Source organism: Onychomys torridus, chromosome 2 (assembly GCF_903995425.1).
Source record: "Onychomys torridus chromosome 2, mOncTor1.1, whole genome shotgun sequence".
NCBI lineage: Eukaryota > Metazoa > Chordata > Mammalia > Rodentia > Cricetidae > Onychomys > Onychomys torridus.
The window spans coordinates 131,044,813-131,063,886 of NC_050444.1; the positions used below are offsets into that span (position 1 = coordinate 131,044,813).

Genomic DNA, 19,074 nt, shown 5'->3' on the forward strand with positions numbered 1-19,074 from the left:
GAGGTCTTGACCTCCTCTCTCTTCTGGCCTCTGCAGACCCAGAAACACATGTAATATAAGATGTTCATGCAAGCAAAACACCCATACACATAAAATAAAAATAAAATCGCAAAGAAAAATCCATGGCTGGTTGTAGTGGTGCATGATTTTAATCCCAGCATTTAGGAGGCAGAAGCATGTGGAGCTCTGTGAGTTCGAAGCCAGCCTGGTCTACAGCTAGGGCTACACAGAGAAACTCTGTCTCAAAACAAACAAACAAACAAAATAAAGAAAGAAAAAGAAAAAGAAGAATGCAGTTTTCATTATATACTGTATGGTTCATATATGATATTTTTGTTTTTCAAGAAAAATTCACTGTCTACCCTCTCATTGTGTTTAACTTTACCATCTGTTTTCCTTTTTACTCAGAAGAGACACCCATCTTCTAGTTTAATTGCTTACATTTTCCCAGCTGTAAAGGAGATGATATAAAACCAATTTAAACACTTAGTGGTGGCTACACTTTTAAGAAAGAATGGTAAATTTATTCCTACAGTCAGACTCGTATTTGAGAATTTTTCCTTTACACTTTCTTTATCATACGTTTGTGTGTGTATATATGCACATGTGTGCCATAACATACACGTTGATGTCAGAGAAAAGTTGTAGGAATTGGTTCTTTCCTCCCACCATGAGTTCTTGGGATAAAACTCGGATTATCAGGCTTGGAGCTTCTATCTGATGGTTCATCTCACAAGCCTTGAGAATTCTTTCGTGTCCTACTCCCCCATTCAGGGCCTTTTCCCCATTTCCAATTAGAAGAAATAAACATGCTCACCCAAAACTGGATCTCAGGTGAGTTTAAGGCCAAATCTTACCTTGTAAGTACCAGGACAGCTAGGGGTTACGTAGAGAGACCCTGTTTCATAGAAACAACACAAAAATTAGACTGAGCATCATGGTACATAGCTTTAATCCCAGCACTGAGAAGGCAGAGGCAGTGTCCCTGTGAGATTGAGACTAGCCTGATCTACACAGAGAGGTGAGAGATCCAGAATAGCCAGGACTAAATAGACCCTGTTTCAAAACAAAGCAAAAAAATAAAGAGATAAATAAATAAATACCAGATCTCAGGAGCTGAGAAGGAAAGCCTATATTCAGCATAAATCATACTGTTTATGTAAACAGTTTAGGAGCAACAAGCCTCCTATTGTCTGTTATTGGAACATCTGTTTGTTTGTTTTTCGAGACAGGATTTCTCTGTGTAGTTTAGTGTAGTTTTGGAGCAACAAACCACTCATTATTGGGACATTTATTTATTCATTCATTTTTTTCTTTATTGGTTTTTTGAGGCAGGATTTCTCTGTGTAGATTTGGTGCCTGTCCTGGATCTTGCTCTATAGACCAGGCTAGCCTTGAGCTCACAGACATCCACCTGGCTCTGCCTCCTCAGTGCTGGGATTGTTAAATATGTTTTAAAAATTGGATTGAGGGCTGGGCGGTGGTGGCGCATGCCTGTAGTCCCAGCACTTGGGAGGCAGAGGCAGGTGGATCTCTGTGAGTTCACAGCCAGCCTGGTCTACAGAGATAGTCCAGGACAGGCTCCAAAGCTACAGAGAAACCCTGCCTCGAAAAACAAAACAAAACAAAACAAATAAAAACAAATTGGATTGAGGGGTTGGGGATTTAGCTCAGTGGTAGAGCACTTGCCTAGCAAGCACAAGGCTCTGGGTTCGATCCTCAGTTTAAAAAAAAAAAAAAAAAAAATTGGATTGACCAGGCAGTGGTGGCACATGCCTTTAATCCCAGCACTGGGGAGACAGAGGCAGGAGGATCTTTGTGAGTTAGAGGCCATCCTGGGCTACAGATTGAATTCTAGGACAGCCAGGACTGTTATGTAGAGAAATCCTGTCTTGGAAAACCAAATAAAAACATTGTTTTCATTATGACATTTGTCTTTCTCCCCTACTTGTTCCATCTCATTTTGCCCATCTCCTTCATCTCCAAGTAGTCCTCCCTTTTGCTTTTATTTTTACATGTATTCCATTACCCTTCATGGTTTTTTTTTTCCCTTCTCCCCTCTTTTTCCCTGAAAAAATTTAATTTGATGGTGGCTGTTGGCTTGCTGTAAATTGCCTTTATTATGTTTAGGAATGTTCTTTGTATTCCTGATCTCTCTAAGACCTTTATCATGAAGGGATGTTGGATTTTGTCAAAGGCTTTTTCAGCATCTAATGAGATGATCATGTGTTTTTTTTTTCTTTCAGTTTGTTTATAGGTGTATTACATTGACAGATTTTCCAATGTTGAACCATCCTTGCATCCCTGGGATGAAACCTACTTGGTCATGGTGGATAATTTTTTTATGTGTTCTTGGATTCGGTTTGCCGATATTTTGTTGAGTATTTTTGCATCAATGTTCATGAGGGAGATTGATCTGTACTTCTTTTTCTTTGTTGCATCTTTGTGCGGTTTGGGTATCAGGGTAATTATAGCCGCATAAAAAGAGTTTGGTAATGTTCCTTCTGTTTCTATTGTATAGAAAAATTTGAAGAGTATTGGAATTAGTTCTTTGAAAATCTGGTAGAATTTTGCACTGAAACCATCTGGTCCTGGGCTTTTTTTTGGTTGGGAGACTTTTGATGACTGTTTCTATTTCTTTTTTCTTTTTTCTTTTTTTTTTTTTTTTTTTTTTTTTTTGTGGAGCTGAGGATCGAACCCAGGGCCTTGCACTTGCTAGGCAAGCACTCTACCACTGAGCTAAATCCCCAACCCCTATTTCTATTTCTTTAGAGGTTATTGGTCTATTTAAGTAGTTTATCTGGTCTTGATTTAACTTTGGGATGTGGTGTCTATCCAGAAAATTGACATTGACACTTTTTAAAAAAGATTTATTTATTTTATTGTGTGTATATGAGTATTTTGCTTACATGTATATACGTGCACCACATGTATGCAATGCTTGAGGAAGTCAGAAGAGGATAAATCCTTTGGAATGGGAGTTATGGATGTTTGTGACCCTCATGTGGGTACTAGGGACTGAACCCTGGTCTTCTACAAGAGCAGTTAAGTGTTTTTAACTTCTGAGCCAACTCTCTAGTCCCCACTCAGACTCTTACAGTTTATGAATATGATACACCTTCATTTTTATAGATGTTTCTTAATTTAGAATGTTATCTAATTTATTTTAGGAATTTTATTTTGAGACAGGGTCTCACTATGTAGACCAGGCTGGCCTTGAATTCACAGAAATCCCCTTAGGGCACATTATAGAGATTGAACCTAATGCTTCATGGATGGATGCTAAGCATACCCCTTCTTCCTAGCCATTCCTCTACTTTCATTTTTTTTTTTCTTTTTTTTTTTTTGGGTGTTTTTGGTGGTTACTGAGTTTAATTAGTTGCTTGCATTTAGATAGGTACAGATTATTTACCAGAGTGTAGACATTCCAGTGCTTAAACCATTGAAGAAAATTACTTTCCTCTACCTACCCTAGACTATTAAGTATGTGTAGTGTATTTTAAAATTCTATTTTAAGCACATAGTTTCTTAAATTTTATTTTCTGTTTGTTACTACATATGGCTTATCATTTCCTTAAAATTCAAATGGTACCAGGCCATAAGCCTAAATTATTACTTGAGGGAGGGTTAAATGAAAATTGTTTCCTCAAAATTTACATGAATTGTTTAGGTAGTAGAATTAGAAATAATTAGAATGCCACGTGCTTTGAATTAAAAATATTGCTTGCTAGGCAAAGACTTTTAATGGCTATTTTAAAATTAGATGTAATGATTGATTTCTGAAAACAGAGAAAGCTAATGCTGCTGAATGTTGTTTCTAATTCTAGCATCATTAAACCTGATGTGTGTCTCTTTTTCAAAATCAGGTGAAAAGGATTCAATGATTTTTGACTGTACTGAATGCTATGATCCAGTTACTAAGCAATGGACAACTGTTGCTTCGATGAATCAACCCCGATGTGGCTTGGGAGTATGTGTGTGTTACGGGGCTATCTATGCTTTGGGTAATTATGCTGTTTGATTTAACCTTGTGATCTGACAGTTTTAGGGATGTTTCTTTTCTTTTTTTTTTTTTTTTTTTTGAGACAGGGTTTCTCTGTAGCTTTGGAGGCTGTCCTGGAACTCGCTTTGTAGACCAGGCTGGCCTCGAACTCACAGAGATCCACCTGCCTTTGCTTCCCGAGTGCTGGGATTACAGGCATGTGCCACCTCCTGGCAAGATGTTTCTTATTGACATAGGAAATTTGCATCTAAATCTAGGACTGAAAGAGGCAAAGTAGTCCTCTGGTAGTTCAAGGCCAGCCTGGTTTATGCAGTAAGTTCCAGGCCTGGGATGGCTGTATAGTGAGACCATGTCTTAAAAAAAAAAACAAGTGTATCTTTTTTGCTTTGTAAATCCTTTCTTTCTTTCTTTTTTTTGAGACAGGGTCTCATCCTGTAGCTCAGGCTGCCCTAGAAACATTGAACTTCTCCTCGAGTGCTGTAACTATAGGTGTTGGCTGTAATACATGGATGAAGGGAATATTCTTTTTTCATTTATTTAGTTAGTTAGTTTTTGTTTTTCGAGACAGGGTTTCTCTGTGTAGCTTTGCGCCTTTCCTGGAACTCACTTTGGAGACCAGGCTGGCCTCGAACTCACGGAGATCCGCCTGCCTCTGCCTCCCAAGTGCTGGGATTAAAGGTGTGCACCACCACCGCCTGGAATGGGAATATTTTTAATATCAAAAATTAGAGAATGGGCCAGCACTGGAGCTAGCACTCTCAGGAATCACTGAAAATAACCCTACACAGTGAGTTCCAGGCCAGCCTGAGATGCACTATACCTCTCTCAAAATACAAAACACTAGACCTAAGGCTCAGGGATCATTGCAAAAGAGGGGATAGAGAGAATGTAGGTCAGTTTGCTATGAGACTGTCTTCTAGGAACATCAGAAGATGCACCATAAAGACTAACCAAAATGGCCGCCTAAACATGAGCTGAACAAGGACAGCAGCCATAGACATGCTAACTAACATGGATGCAGGGAAGCCCACAAGGCCTCAACTCTACCCAAAGAATTACCGGCAACCAAGAAATGCTGAGAGAGGAGAAATAGTCTTCCCAAGGGAAGAACACACCAATTGGTTATCCAATACCAAATGGTCAACCCTGAAAACATACATATAAGTAACATATAGATTAAACAGGTTGTACTTATATATTAGGAATATGTGTGTGTGTGTGTGTGTGTGTGTGTGTGTGTGTGTGTGTGTTACAATAACTAATGAATAAGGAGGCCATGAATTTAAAGAGATCAAGGACTATACTGGAGAATTTGAAGGGAAGAAAGAGAAGGAAGAAATGATGTAATAATCTCAAAAAATAAAATAAATAACAATAAACAAATTAAAAAAGAAAAAAATATAACACAAAAATAACTAGACCAGAGGCAGAGGCAGGCAGATTTCAGAGTTCAAGGCCAGCCTGATCTATATAGTAAGCGAGGGCATACAGTGACACCCTGTCTCAAACAACCAAACCTGGAGAATATTTAGAAAAATGAAAAGCCATTTTGAAGTCTCTAAATTTGTCCTAAAGAAATAGTATATGTGGTTTGGCTTAGAATTGGCCTTAATAAGTATTAACAATTTTGAACATGTAGAAGTCATGTTAAAAACTAATTTGGGTGAGCAGGGCATGGTAACCCATGCCTAATCCCGGTACTTTGGAAGGAGAGGCCTGTAGATCTCTGTGAGTCTATACACTCTGGTCTATATAGTGAGTCCCAGGAGAGCCAGAGCTACATGGCGAGACCTTGTATAAAATAAAAAATAAAATAAAAACAGAAAGAATGAATAAAAGAAAAGAAAAATAATTTTGGGGTTAGGTGTATTCGTGCATATCTTTCTTTTTTTTTTTTTTTTAAGGTTTTTAGAGACAAGATTTCTCTGTATAGCACTGACAGTCCTGGAACTTGCTTTGTAGACCAGGCTAGCCACAAACTCAGAGATACTTCTGCCTCTGCCTCTTGAGTGCTGGGATTAATGGTGTGAGCCACCACCACCTGGCTGTTATGCATATCTTTAATCCTAGCGTTCTGGAGGCAGATGCAGGCAGATCTCTATGAGTTCCAGAATAGCCAGGGTTATATAGTGAAACTGTTCCAAAAATTAAAAATAAAAAGTTTGGGGAAAAATCATGTTTCTCATACTGTGCTAAATTTTTCTATTTTTTGTTTTACTCTGTAATGAGCAAATCTGAACTTTACTCATAATTATATTCTGATTTTTCTTTTTTTTAAAGATTTATTTATTTATTATGTATACAGTATTCTGCCTGCATGTATCCCTGCAGGCCAGAAGAGGGCACCACATCACATTACAGATGGTTGTGAGCCACCATGTGGTTGCTGGTAGTTGAATTCAGGACCTCTGGAAGAGCAGCCAGTACTCTTAACCACTGAGCCATATCTCCAGCCCTACATTCTGATTTTTCATGTCAACTTGGACAGATCACCTCTCTGGTCCATGTGGCCTCATCTATAATATGAAGTAGTTGGATTAGGTTGTTTCTAAAGTCTTTGTCATAAATAAGATTCCAGTTGGGCAGTGGTGGCGCACACCTTTAATCCCAGTACTTGGGAGGCAGAGCCAGGTGGATCTCTGTGAGTTCGAGGCCAACCTGGTCTACAGAGCAAGATCCAGGAAAGGCATAAAGCTACACAGAGGAACCCTGTCTCAAAAAAACAAAACAAACAAACAAACAAACAAACAAAAAAGACTCCCTTTATCTCAGAAATGATTATTTTTTATTTTGTTCCAGGTGGGTGGGTTGGAGCTGAGATTGGCAATACCATTGAACGATTTGATCCTGATGAAAATAAATGGGAAGTTGTTGGTAACATGGCTGTGTCTCGATACTACTTTGGGTGCTGTGAAATGCAAGGTAATGCTTTTATATTTTTTCTGTTCAGTTACCAGCAATGCAGTATTTATCATTTGGTATATATGTATGTATGTGCGTGTTGGCTTAGAATTGCCCTTGATTAGTATAATAATTTTGAAGATATGGAAGTCATGTTAAAAAATAGTTTTTGGACATGGTGGGTGTTCACCACTGTGATCAACAGGTATGTGGTGGAGAAATGGGAGGGAAAGAGAAGCAGAGTGCTTTGTGCACCGTGGAGAGAAGCAGAACTGAAGACACAAAGGTGGTGAGGAACAGGCTGACATGGGTGGCCTATGCTATTAACTGGGGCCAAGTGATGCCTGGGCCTGTGCTGCAGCAGTCTAGGGCCTTGCCTGGGTCCATGGCCCTATTACAGCTGGGGTCTGTGTTGTTGTCCGTGGCCCAGGTTACCTGAGAAGGCCTACAGATGCCCATAGTCTGGGCCTGAGGCCATATTGATGTCCAAGGGCCATGCTGCCACTCAGGGAATACTAATCTGAGTGGCCTGTTCTGCCACTCAGGGCCATGGTGATGTCCAGGCCCGAGCTGCAGCCAAGGGTCATGTCTGGGTCTGTGGCCCCACGGCAGCTGTGGTCTGTGATGATGTCTGAGGATTTGTTACCACTGGAAACCATGGGAGAGTTGGCCTTGATGGCATGGGCATGGGAGAGCTAGCCCTGACCCTTCCTTGAGGGGGTTGGTCCTGATGGAGCCTGGACTGATGGAGCTACTATCCAGGCTCACATCCAAGGCTTTAAGTTGGTCTACCCAACCCACTCCATCTATGAACTGCTGGAGTGAACGAAGGGATAGGAACTGCAGAACCATAGCCACATAATCTCCATGACTTAGGGCAACAGCAGGATATGCCAGAGAAGTTTCGATGAGGGTCTAATATTGATAGTGTATCAGAAGTTAGAGGCCTTGAAACAGATCAGTAATTCATTGCAATAAACATTTGCAAATTAAAGCTGTTTGGGGGAAAAAAAATACTGCATGTAATACATTGCAGCTCCCAAGGCTTGTTTGTTTGTTTTTTGTTTTGTTTTGTTTTGTTTTGTTTTTTTTGAGACAGGGTTTCTTCATGTAGTTTTGGTGCCTGTTTTGGATCTCGCTGTGTAGACCAGGCGGCCCTGGAACTCACAGAGATCCGCCTGACTCTGCCTCCTAAGTGCTGGGATTAAAGGTGTGCGCCACCACCACCGCCTGGCTTGTTTTTGTTTTTATGTTTGCAGGGGCAGACAGAGAAGGACTGGTGAATGAGTGGGACTGGGGTACATGATGGGAAATTCTCAAAGAATCAAAAAAAAATTTTATGAGAAAAAAATTAGTTTTGGGGAGCCAGGCATGATAGTGTACCTTCCCCCTGCCCCCCTCCCTGAGCTGAGGACTGAACCCAGGGCCTTGCACTTGCTAGGCAAGTGCTCTACCACTGAGCTAAATCCCCAACCCCAGTGTATACCTTTAATCCCAGCACTTGGGAGGCAGAGTCAAGCAGATCTCTGTGTATATATGTATTACATTTGTGTATAAGATTCTGTGTATAAAAATAGTTTGAGGGGCAGATAAGATGGCTCAGCAAGTAAAGGAGCTTCCACCATGTCTGAGTTTGATTTCAGGAACCTGTATGGTAGAAGGAAAGAACCATCTCCTGCAAATTGTCCACTGACCTCCACACATGTACTGTGGCATGCACACACAGGTACACGTGAGCACACAAACTAAATAGGTGTAAACTAAGAAAATTATTGAGGCCCTATTTTCACAGTACATTTTAAGACTGCTGTTAAAGGATTAGTGTTAGTAATGTGGAAATTCTGGCTTTTACTTCTTGTATTACTGACATTTTATTTCTGTATTGCTAGAATAATTTTCCTGTAGTGAAGAAAACTAATTTAAATTTCAGATAGGGGCTGAGTATGATGGTACACACCTTTAATTTTAGCACTTGGGAGGCAGAGGTAGGTAGATCTCTGTGAGTTGGAGGCCAGCCTGGTTTACAAAGAAACCCTGTCTCCAAAAAAAAACCAAAAAACAAAAAAACAAAGTAAAATAAATAAATAAACTTTCAGATAGGTGCTAGACAAATGACTTAGTGGGTAAATGTGCCTGCTGCCAAGCCTGACAACCTGAGTTTGATACTAAGGACCCAAATGGTGGACTGTAGTTGTTTCTTCTTCTTCTACTACTACTACTACTTCTTCTTCTTCCTCCTCCTCCTCCTTCTTTCTTCCTCCTCCTCCTCCTCCTTCTTCCTTCTACTTCCTTCTACTTCTACCTTCCTCCTTCTTCTTCCTTCTCCTCCTTCTTCTCCTTCTCCTCCTCCTCCTCCTCCTTCTTCGCCAGCTCCCAAATAAATACATGGAGACTTATTCTTACTTACCAATGCCTGGCCTTAGCTTGGCTTGTTTCTAGTTGGCTTTTCTTAAATTATCCCATCCATCTTTTGCCTCTGGACTTTTACCTTTCTCTATATATCTTTCTTTCCTTCTTACTCCGTATCTGGCTGTGTGACTGGGTGGCTGGCCCCTGGTGTCCTCCTCTCCTTCTCCTTTCTTCATTCCTCTCTCTTTCTCTCTGCCTGCCAACCACACCTATTTTTTTTCTCCTGCCTGACTATTGGCAGTTCAGCTCTTTATCAGATCAATCAGGTGTTTTAGACAGTCAAAGTAACACAGCTTCACAGCAGTAAACAAATGCAACATACAAGAATGCAACACATCTTTGCATCATTGAACAAATAATCCATAGCATAAACAAATGTAACACATCATTTTTTAAAATATTTTTTAAGATTTATTTATTATTATGTATACAGCATATATGACTGCAGGCCAGAAGAGGGCACTAGATCTCATTACAGATGGCTGTGAGCCACCATGTGGTTGCTGGGAATTGAACTCAGGACCTCTGGAAGAGCAGCCAGTGCTCTTAACTGCTGAACCATCTCTCCAGCCCCCATCACATCTTAAACTAACTCAATAGTGGACAGTGAGAACTGAGTCCCATAAGTTGTCCTCTGACCTTAGAATTTGTTATATGACATGCAGAACCAATCTATCATTCTTTGTTAAAACAGTAGTGTTGTTGGTTTTTTGTTTTTGTTTTTATTCTTTCAGGGCCCACCTCCTCAGCTCCCAAATAAATACACACAGAAGCTTCTTATTTTCTTATGAATGCCTGGTCTTAGCTTGATTTGTTTCTTGCTAGCTTTTATTAAATTATCTCATCTATCCTTTATCTCTGGGTTTTTACCTTTATCCTATATACTTTTTTTTTTTTTTTGCCAGAGCTGAGGATGGAACCCAGGGCCTTGCGCTTGCTAGGCAAGCACTCTACCACTGAGCTAAATCCCCAACCCCTATATACCTTTTTTTACTTCTTACTCAGTAGCTGGCTGTGTAGCTGGGTGGCTGGCCCCTTCTTTCCATGGTCCCCCCTATTTGTTCTCTCTGCCGCCAGTCCCACCTGCCCTGTCTCCTGCCCTGCTGCTTATTGTCCTTTCAGGCTCACAGGTACGCAAATGCAATGTAAGAGAGTGCAGCACACCTTTGCACCACTAAATAAAATTCCACTGCATAAACAATGGTAACATCTTAAATTAGTATTCCACAACACTGTATCCACCAGTAAGTGTTCAGATTGGTTTTATACCATCTTTGTTTTACAGATCCACAAACACACACAAAATGTTTTATTAAAAAATAGGAAAATTTCAGATAGTCAGAAGTTGTTGTTTAGTAAAATAAGTATTTGAAGTATTCCATTATTGTCATTTTCTCTCATATCAACACCTAAGTTATTTTTCCAAATAGGGAGAAAGTACCAAAACCAGATTTTTTTTTTTTTTTTTTTTTTTTTTTTTTTTTTTTAAAGACAGAGTCTCACTATGTAGCTACAGCTGATGTCTTGGAACTCACTATGTAGACCAGGCTGGTCTTGAACTCAGAGAGATCTGACTGCCTCTGCCTCCTGAGTGCTGGGATAATAGGCGTGCACCACCATGGTTGGCCTATATCTTTTCAATAGAGACTGAGCACAAATCTTCTGTTTTCCAGGTTTAATTTATGTAATTGGAGGAATCAGCAATGAGGGACTGGAGCTTCGTTCTTTTGAAGTTTATGATCCACTTTCCAAGCGTTGGTCTCCACTTCCTCCTATGGGAACCAGAAGAGCGTATCTTGGGGTGGCAGCACTCAATGACTGCATCTATTCTATTGGAGGGTGGAATGAGACACAAGATGCTCTTCACACTGTAGAAAAATACTCCTTTGAAGAGGTAGGTTGGTTTTCAAATATTTAGTGTCTTATTTCCTTCCTATACCTGTTACATCTGTAGGGATGCGTTCTCTTTTGCTCATTATTTTGATTATTAACTTCTCTCTCTCTCTTTTTCAAGATAGGGTTTCTCTGTGTAACAGCCTGCCTGGAACTCACTATGTAGACCACGCTGGCCTTGAACTCACAGAGATCTGCCTGCCTCTGCCTCCCAAGTGCGGGGATTAAAGGCATGGGCCACTATCAGCTGGCCATATTTTAATTTTTAAAAGTTTATTTATGTATGTGTACATGTTTGAGACTATGTGAGTTTATGTGTTCCACATGAATTCAGGTGCCTGTGCAGACCAGAGGGCAATGGGTCCCCTAGAACTTCAGTTATAGACAGTTGTGGGTTGTCAAAAGGGGGTGCTAGGAATCAAAACTGGGTCTTTTGTAAGTGCAGTAAGATTTTTTAATCGCTGAGCTATTTCTCCAGTGCCTGTTGAGTTGTTTCTGGTTTTTTGTTTGTTTGTTTTTCTTTTATTTTTTTAAGATTTATGTCTTTATTATGTACACAGTGTTCTGCCTACACACCAGAAGAGGGCATCAGATCACATTTTAGATGGTTGTGAGCCACCATGTGGTTGCTGGGAATTGAACTCCAGACCTCTGGAAGAGAAGCCAGGGCTCTTAACCTCTGAGCCGTCTCTCCAGCACCTTTTTATTTTGTTTTGTTTTGATTTTTCTTTTTTTTCTTTTTTTTCCAAGACAGGGTTTCTTTGTAGTTTTGGAGCCTGTCCTGGACTAGCTCTGTAGACCAGGCTGGCCTTGAACTCACAGAGATCCGCCTGCCTCTGCCTCCCAAGTGCTGGGATTAATGGCATGAACCACCACTGCCTGGCGGGCCTATTGAGTTTTAATTTTTACCTTAAAATATTTTCTGATTTCTCTGGCAATTTTTATTTGGACCACTGGATTGTTATAAGTATCTTATTGGTTTGTGGGTGTTTACTAAGTAGTAAAGGGCCTACTCAGCTACTGTGAGTCCCTGTGTTCAATCCACAACAATAGTACGAATATATATATTTGGCTTTTTGGTCAATACACAGTCTCTTCTTTTAGCATATTCTTTTCCTTTTATGGAAAGTGTATCTTTATATGTGTGTGTCTGTGTCTTCATGTGTGTTCAGATATCTGCAGAGGTCAGATGAGGAATTCAGCCCCCAGGAGTAGAGAAGTGTAGGTGGTGGTGAACCACCAGATAAGAGTGCTGAGATTTAAATTTAGGTCCTCTGGAAGCAGCAAGTACTCTTATCTAATGATCCGTCTCTCCAGCCTCTCTTTTTTCCCTTTAGTTTATATATTTTAATTTATTATTACTACTTTTTTTTTGAGACAGAGTCTCACCATGTATCATTGGCTGGCTGGGAAGTTGCTGTCTAGACTAGGCTGGTCTTCAACTCACTGGGATCCCCCTTCCTCTGTCTCCCACGTGTTGGGGTTGAAGGCATGAACCACCACCAGTGGCTGCCTTCATTTTTAAAAAGTAACTTCTGGGGCTGGAGAGATGAAACATCAGTTAAGAGCACTTACTGCTCTTTCAGAGGACCTGGATTCTGTTTCCAGCACCATATCAGGCAGCTCATAACTGTAACTCCTAGTTCCAACACCCTTTGGCCTCCATTAACGTGCACCCATGCGGTGCACATAAAGTTATCCATGTGAAAACACATACAATCAATAAAAATAAACAAATCTTTTGGTCTTTTGAGACAGTATCTCTCTGTGTAGGCTTGGCTGGCCTGGAACTCATAGAGATCTGCCTGCCTCTGTTTCCCCAGTGCTGGGATTAAAGCCATGAGCTACCTGGCCTGGACAAATAAATCTTTAAAAAAACAAAACAAGGCCGGGTGGTGGTGGCACATGCCTTTAATTCCAGCACTTGGAAGGCAGAGGCAAGCAGATCTCTGTGAGTTTGAGGCCAGCCTGGGCTACAGAATGAGTTCCAGGAAAGGTTCCAAAAGTTACTCAGAGAAACCCTGTCTCAAGATGCCAAAAAACAAACAAACAACAAAAAAAAAACAACCCCAAACCTTCAAAACTTTATTTTTCTTTTAAGAGGGTCTCACTGTTTAACACAGGCAGGCCTGCAATTCAATATTTAGACCAAGCATGTCTTGAACTCATAGAGTTTTGCCAGCCTCTGCCTCCTGAGTGCTGGATTAAAGGAATATTTCATCACACCCAACCTTAAAAAAATAACTTTTTGGGGTTGGGGATTTAGCTCAGCCTGGTCTACAGAGCTAGTCCAGGACAGACTCCAAAGCTACAGAGAAACCCTGTCTCAAAAAAAATAAATAAATAAATAAATAAAATAAAACAAAAACAAAAACTTTTCACTATGGAAAAATCATTCCTTGTTCTCAAGCTACATAAAAATATAGTACTTAATCCTTATAAATATGTTTTGCAGATTATGGATTCTACCTGACAGTCCTTGAAATAAAGTTTCCATATTTAAATAAACCTGGGGACTATTATACACTATATTATTTTCTTGGAAATTTTAGGGATTTTGTTAGCATAAGGCCTTAAAAACCTCTTAAAAGGACAGATGAGATGGCTCAGTGGGTAAAGGCACTTATAGAGCAAGCCTGGTAACCTGAATTTAATCCCCAGAGTCCACATACAGGTAGGAGATAACTAAAGTTGTCCTTTGACCTCCACATGCATGCATGTGTCATATATGTCCACAGACACACAAACTAAGAAACACATTTTAAAAAATACTCAAATATTACTTTTATATGTGAGCTAGTTAGGGTTGTTATTGCTTTGATGAAACACCATGACTAAAAACAAGTTGTGGCTGACAGGGTTGATTTGACTTACACTTCTATATTGTAGTCCACCACTGAAGGAAATCAGGACAGGAACTCAAACAGGGCAGGAACCTGGAGGCAGGATCCAATGCAGAGGCCAAGAAGGGGTGCTGCTCACTGGTTTGCTCATCATGGTTTGTTCAGCCTGCTTTCTGATAGACCCCAATCCCACCTGCCCAGGGATGGCAGCACCCACAGTGGGCTGAGTCCTCTCATCACTAATTAAGAAAATGCTCTATAGCTGGATCTTATGGAGGCATTTTCTCAATTGCCCAAAAGGGCAAACTCCAAATTTTGCATTTCTATGTCTGATGTCAAAGGGCTTTTCAGTTCTCCGACTTCTTTCAGCTTATTTAACTACAACATACTTCTCTCTCTTGGCCTGGTTCCAAACCTGGTCTGCAGCTCTCTTTGGCAAGTATTCCACAGCTCTGGCATCTCCAATGTCTTGGGGTCTCTAATGAAATCCAGGCTTTACCTTCACAGCTTCACACAATGGCCCGTCTGAGGCTCCATGTAGGGATAACCCTGACACGTGCCTGGCCTCAGTGTCTAAAGCCACAGAGGGATATTTCATAACCCCTTTCTTGTATCTTTGACTCTGAAGCTAAACCACATGGCTGAAGCTGCCAAGTTCTCCTGCTTGATAGGGTTGGAACTTGCCCATCTTGTCCAGTTACATTTGCATCAGCTTTCTGTTGTTGATGGTTTCCTTCATTGCTTAAGCTTCCTTTATTTCCTTTTCTCAAGTTTAGAAGTTTAGCTTGGTGGGCTCTTTCCCTGAGGTCTCCACTCCTTTTATTCCATTTAACATCAGGCTTTTCTTTAAACCTTTTTTTTCTGTCTTACAAATTTTATTAGTCCTGGGGAAAGGGGAGAAGCAGCTCCTGTCTCTTTCATCCATTACTGTTTGCTGTTGCGATTGATGGGGTAGTTCACATGGTTGGGAGAGGACAGGAAGGCCTTGATCTTGTAGCACTGAGATGCTCTACAGAGGCAGGGAGCAAGGGAATGTTGTCCAGGCAGCCAGGGGCCAGGACCTGGTAGATCATCAGCAGATAATTGGCAAAGGAGATCTTGTCACCCACAATGAAGGCTTTGCCTCATTGGTTCTGGGACAGCAGGGTCTCAAAAGGCTTCAGGTGTCCAAGCAGGGCCTTCACATAGTCATCCTTACCATCCTCATATTTGGTGTAGATGAGGGTGACATATTGGCAACAAAGGTCTTCCTCCCCATTCATATCTACCAGGGCAGCCTTCCTCTGGTCTTTCCCATAAACCCAAAAGGATCGGTCTAGGTGACTCAAGGTGGCATTAAATTGGTACAGGGTGAGATCTCCATCCTCAGACTTGGGGAGCTGCCCACACAGACAGGTGGGCTTGAGCAAGCCTTGCATCCAGCTATCTTTGGTAACCACCTCCTCCTTCCAGCTCTGGCCCTGGTTAGCCAGCAGTATGTGCATAGCCTCATGGCACCCTCAAACTGGGAGGTAGACAATGCTGTTTGGTGGCATGGCTGCTGCATAGACAAGACACGGACTCAGTACTTTGTAGACAGTGATAGATCTTGGGCACAGATGCCTTTTCTTTAAACTTTTTATCTCCTTGAGCACTGGATTTTGCTCCATTACACTTCTTGATGCCCCTTTCCTCCTCAACATTACATTTTGTATTTTTCTTCCTATGCGCTCCTTTTCCATTGTAGATCTTCATAAGAGTGACTACTTGCAACTGCGTAACACAGTCAATACTAGGCTGTCTGGAATCTCTGCCAGTGCTAATAATCTAAAAGCTTCAGAATGAAAAAGAGAAATAAAAAAGAAAGGAAAGGACATGAGTGCCCCTAGGTATGGTGGAGAAGGTTTATTGTAGATCAAAGGGAGAGTGTAGGTGGAGGCACAGACATCCGGAAGAGTCCATAGTGGACATGACCAGACTGAGCTGGGCCATGTGGGGAGGTGAAGAAGGGGGAGAAAGGAAACCAGGTGCCACAGCCAGAAGTACAAAGGTCCAACAAAGGGAGGGTAACCAAAATGTCTGGATTATATAGGGATGACCCTTTGGGGGAGGGGCAGCCCAGCCCCTGGGCTGGAGAGTTCAGGGTTGAGGGTGGAGTATACCAGCCATACTCTGTAACAGGTAGGGACTGAGGGATGCTGGGAGAACCTGGTGGCCCATTCTGCTTCAATATATTAAATAGGCACCTCAGCCGTTTGTCCTGGGTTTGAATCTTAATAGCCTCTAGCAAATTTTTGGACAAGGACAGCAAGCATTTATATCCTTTACCAAAATATCAGAAGAATGGTCTCTGGGCCACTTATTATTACATTGTCCCCTCTGAAACTTCTTGGGCTGAGCTATCATAATTTACTCTCAGCACCACTGTCTTACATGCCCCTACTCGTATGGCGATTAAACCCAGCTTAAAGCATCCAGCTGATTTTCTATTCCAAATTCCCAAAGTCTTCCATATTCCTCCAACAAACAGCAAGGTCAGGCCTATCACAGCATTACCCCACTTTTTGGTACCAGCTTCTGGTTTAGTCACTGTTTTTTTTTTTTTTTTTTTTTTTTTTTTAATTTATTTTTTATGTATACAGTATTCTGCCTGCATGTGTCCCTGCAGGCCAGAAGGGCACCAGATCTCAATACAGATGGTTGTGAGCCACCATGTGGTTGCTGGGAATTGAACTCAGGACCTCTAGAAGAGCAGTCAGTGCTCTTAACCACTGAGCTGTCTCTCCAGCCCTGTTTTGTTCGTTTTTGTTTTTTTGGTTTTTTTTTTTTTGAGCTGAGGTTCGAACCCTGGGCATTGCGCTTGCTAGGCAAGTGCTCTACCACTGAGTTAAATCCCCAACCCTAGTCACTGTTCTATTGCTGTGAAGAGACCATGACCAAGGCAACTCTTATAAAAGAGAGCATTTAATTGGGGCTTGATTACAGTTTCAGAGGTTTAGTCTATTATCACCATGGCAGAGAGCATGATGGCATGCAGGTGGGTGCTGAGCAGAAGCTAAGACCTACATCCTGATTTATAGGCAGAGAGAGAGATTGAGAGAGATAGAGATAGATAGATAGATAGATAGATAGATAGAGAACGAGAACTAGAGCTGATATGAGCTTTTAAAACCTCAAAACCCACCCCTAACAACACACTTCCTCCAACAAGAGCACAGCTCATAATCTTTCTAATCCATTCAAATAGTACCATTCACTGGTGAAGAAACACTCAAAAATATTTTATGGTGCTATTATTATTAAACGATCACAAGTAATAAGTCCTTTTAACTGCTGAGACATCTCTCTAGCCACCTAAATAAAATTTTTGAAGAATCTTTCAAAAACAAAAGAGCCTTTTAATATATAAGCTTTTTTCCCTTAGAATTTTTTGTGGGTGTTTTGCTTGCAGGAATGTCTTGCACCACATGTATACAATGCCAGCAGAGTCCAGAAGAGAGCATTAGGTACTTTGGAACTAGTGTTACAGACTGTTGTTAGCTACCACATAGGTGCTAGGAACTGAACCAGGTCCTCTGCAAGACCAGGCAGTGTTTTTTGTTTTTGGTTTTTTGGGTTTTTTTTTTTTTTTTTTTTTTTTTTTTGAGACAGGGTTTCTCTGTGCAGCTTTTAGAGTCTGTCCTGGAACTTGCTCTGTAGACCAGGCTGGCCTGGAACTCCAGAGATCAGCCTGCCTCTGCCTCCTGAGTGCTAGGATTAAAGGCGTGTGCCAACACTGCCTTGCCAGGCTGTGCTTTTGACCACAAGTTCTCTGTCCAGTCCCTCTATATGATTCCTTTATCATATATTATAGTCAGATATGTTTAACTGTTCTCTAGACTTACTGTTTTATCACACCTGCCAAAAAGTTTATTTAAAAATGTTGTATATACTTACTTAATTGGATTGTTTGAATTTAAACATGTAAAGTCTAGAATATATGTTTTCTCAGAAATAAATTATTAATTATAAATTTTATTAATTATTTGTTTGTTTTTACTGTTTTGAGACAGGGTTTCTCTGTGTAGTTTTGGTGCATTTCCTGGAACTCACTCTGTAGCCCAGGCTGGCCTCGAACTCACTGAGATCCACATGCCTCTGCCTCCTGAGTGCTGGGATTAAAGGCATGTGCCACCATTGCCCGGCCCAGAAATTTTATTATTACTTTATGACACTACTAATATATATCTTTTCTCATTTTACTAGGAGAAGTGGGTTGAAGTTGCTTCAATGAAAGTGCCTAGAGCAGGCATGTGCGTTGTGGCAGTCAATGGTCTCCTGTATGTTTCTGGAGGCCGCTCTTCTAGCCATGATTTCTTGGCCCCAGGTACCTTGGACTCAGTTGAAGTTTACAACCCTCATTCAGATACATGGACAGAAATTGGTAACATGATCACTAGTCGTTGTGAAGGTGGTGTTGCTGTACTATGACGCAGAAAGCATAAATACACAAGGAACATTTTGAAAATGTAGGTCCTGACCCTTTATAAATCAAAGATATATTTGTGATATGACCTTATTTTTTTGAGGATTATATATATTGAATAGATGAGTGATTTTTTTTCCTAAAAATTTGAACAAGAATGGATGTGGAATATATCTTAATAAAGAACTCACTAATTTGCAAAGCTTAGCAACCATAGAAATGGTATTTATGTCCTACAGTTATTCAATTATCAATAGAATCTTACTTGTTAAAATTGTTTGCTAGAAAATTCTAGGAAATAGTGCCTTTGGCTACTTCTCTAGGGCAGTTCAAGTTGTAACATAGCCTGTATACAATGTAAGGATAATCTCCATGAGACATTTTAAAGATTTCTATAATTCATGATTTGGTCCAGAACATAGTTTCCATGGTATCATTTGACCTACAGAGAAAAGCCACTGAAACTGTCCTTCAATGGCAGGAGTTTTCACTGTCCCCAAGTAAAAGTACTAGAAGATTAGGAAGGGCGTATATCTGTTTTTTGTTTGTTTGTTTTGTTTTGTTTTTTGAGATAGGGTCTC

The 19,074-nt window shown here is 40.7% G+C and overlaps 1 protein-coding gene and 1 pseudogene across 4 annotated transcripts in view; one reads left to right on the top strand and one right to left on the bottom strand.

Annotated features, from left to right (window-relative positions):
- LOC118578366 (intracisternal A particle-promoted polypeptide) overlaps window positions 1–19,074 on the top strand; it is a 39,880-nt gene extending 20,806 nt beyond the window's left edge. For all 4 annotated transcript variants that reach the window (XM_036179259.1, XM_036179261.1, XM_036179260.1 and 1 more), the window contains exons 6-9: window positions 3,867–4,004; window positions 6,803–6,925; window positions 10,987–11,207; window positions 18,274–19,074. In XM_036179259.1, coding sequence (XP_036035152.1) covers window positions 3,867–4,004; window positions 6,803–6,925; window positions 10,987–11,207; window positions 18,274–18,498 — 707 coding nt within the window. In that variant the 3' untranslated portion in view covers window positions 18,499–19,074. The remainder of the gene's footprint in view (window positions 1–3,866; window positions 4,005–6,802; window positions 6,926–10,986; window positions 11,208–18,273) is intronic.
- Window positions 14,533–15,909, bottom strand: LOC118578367 (annotated as a pseudogene).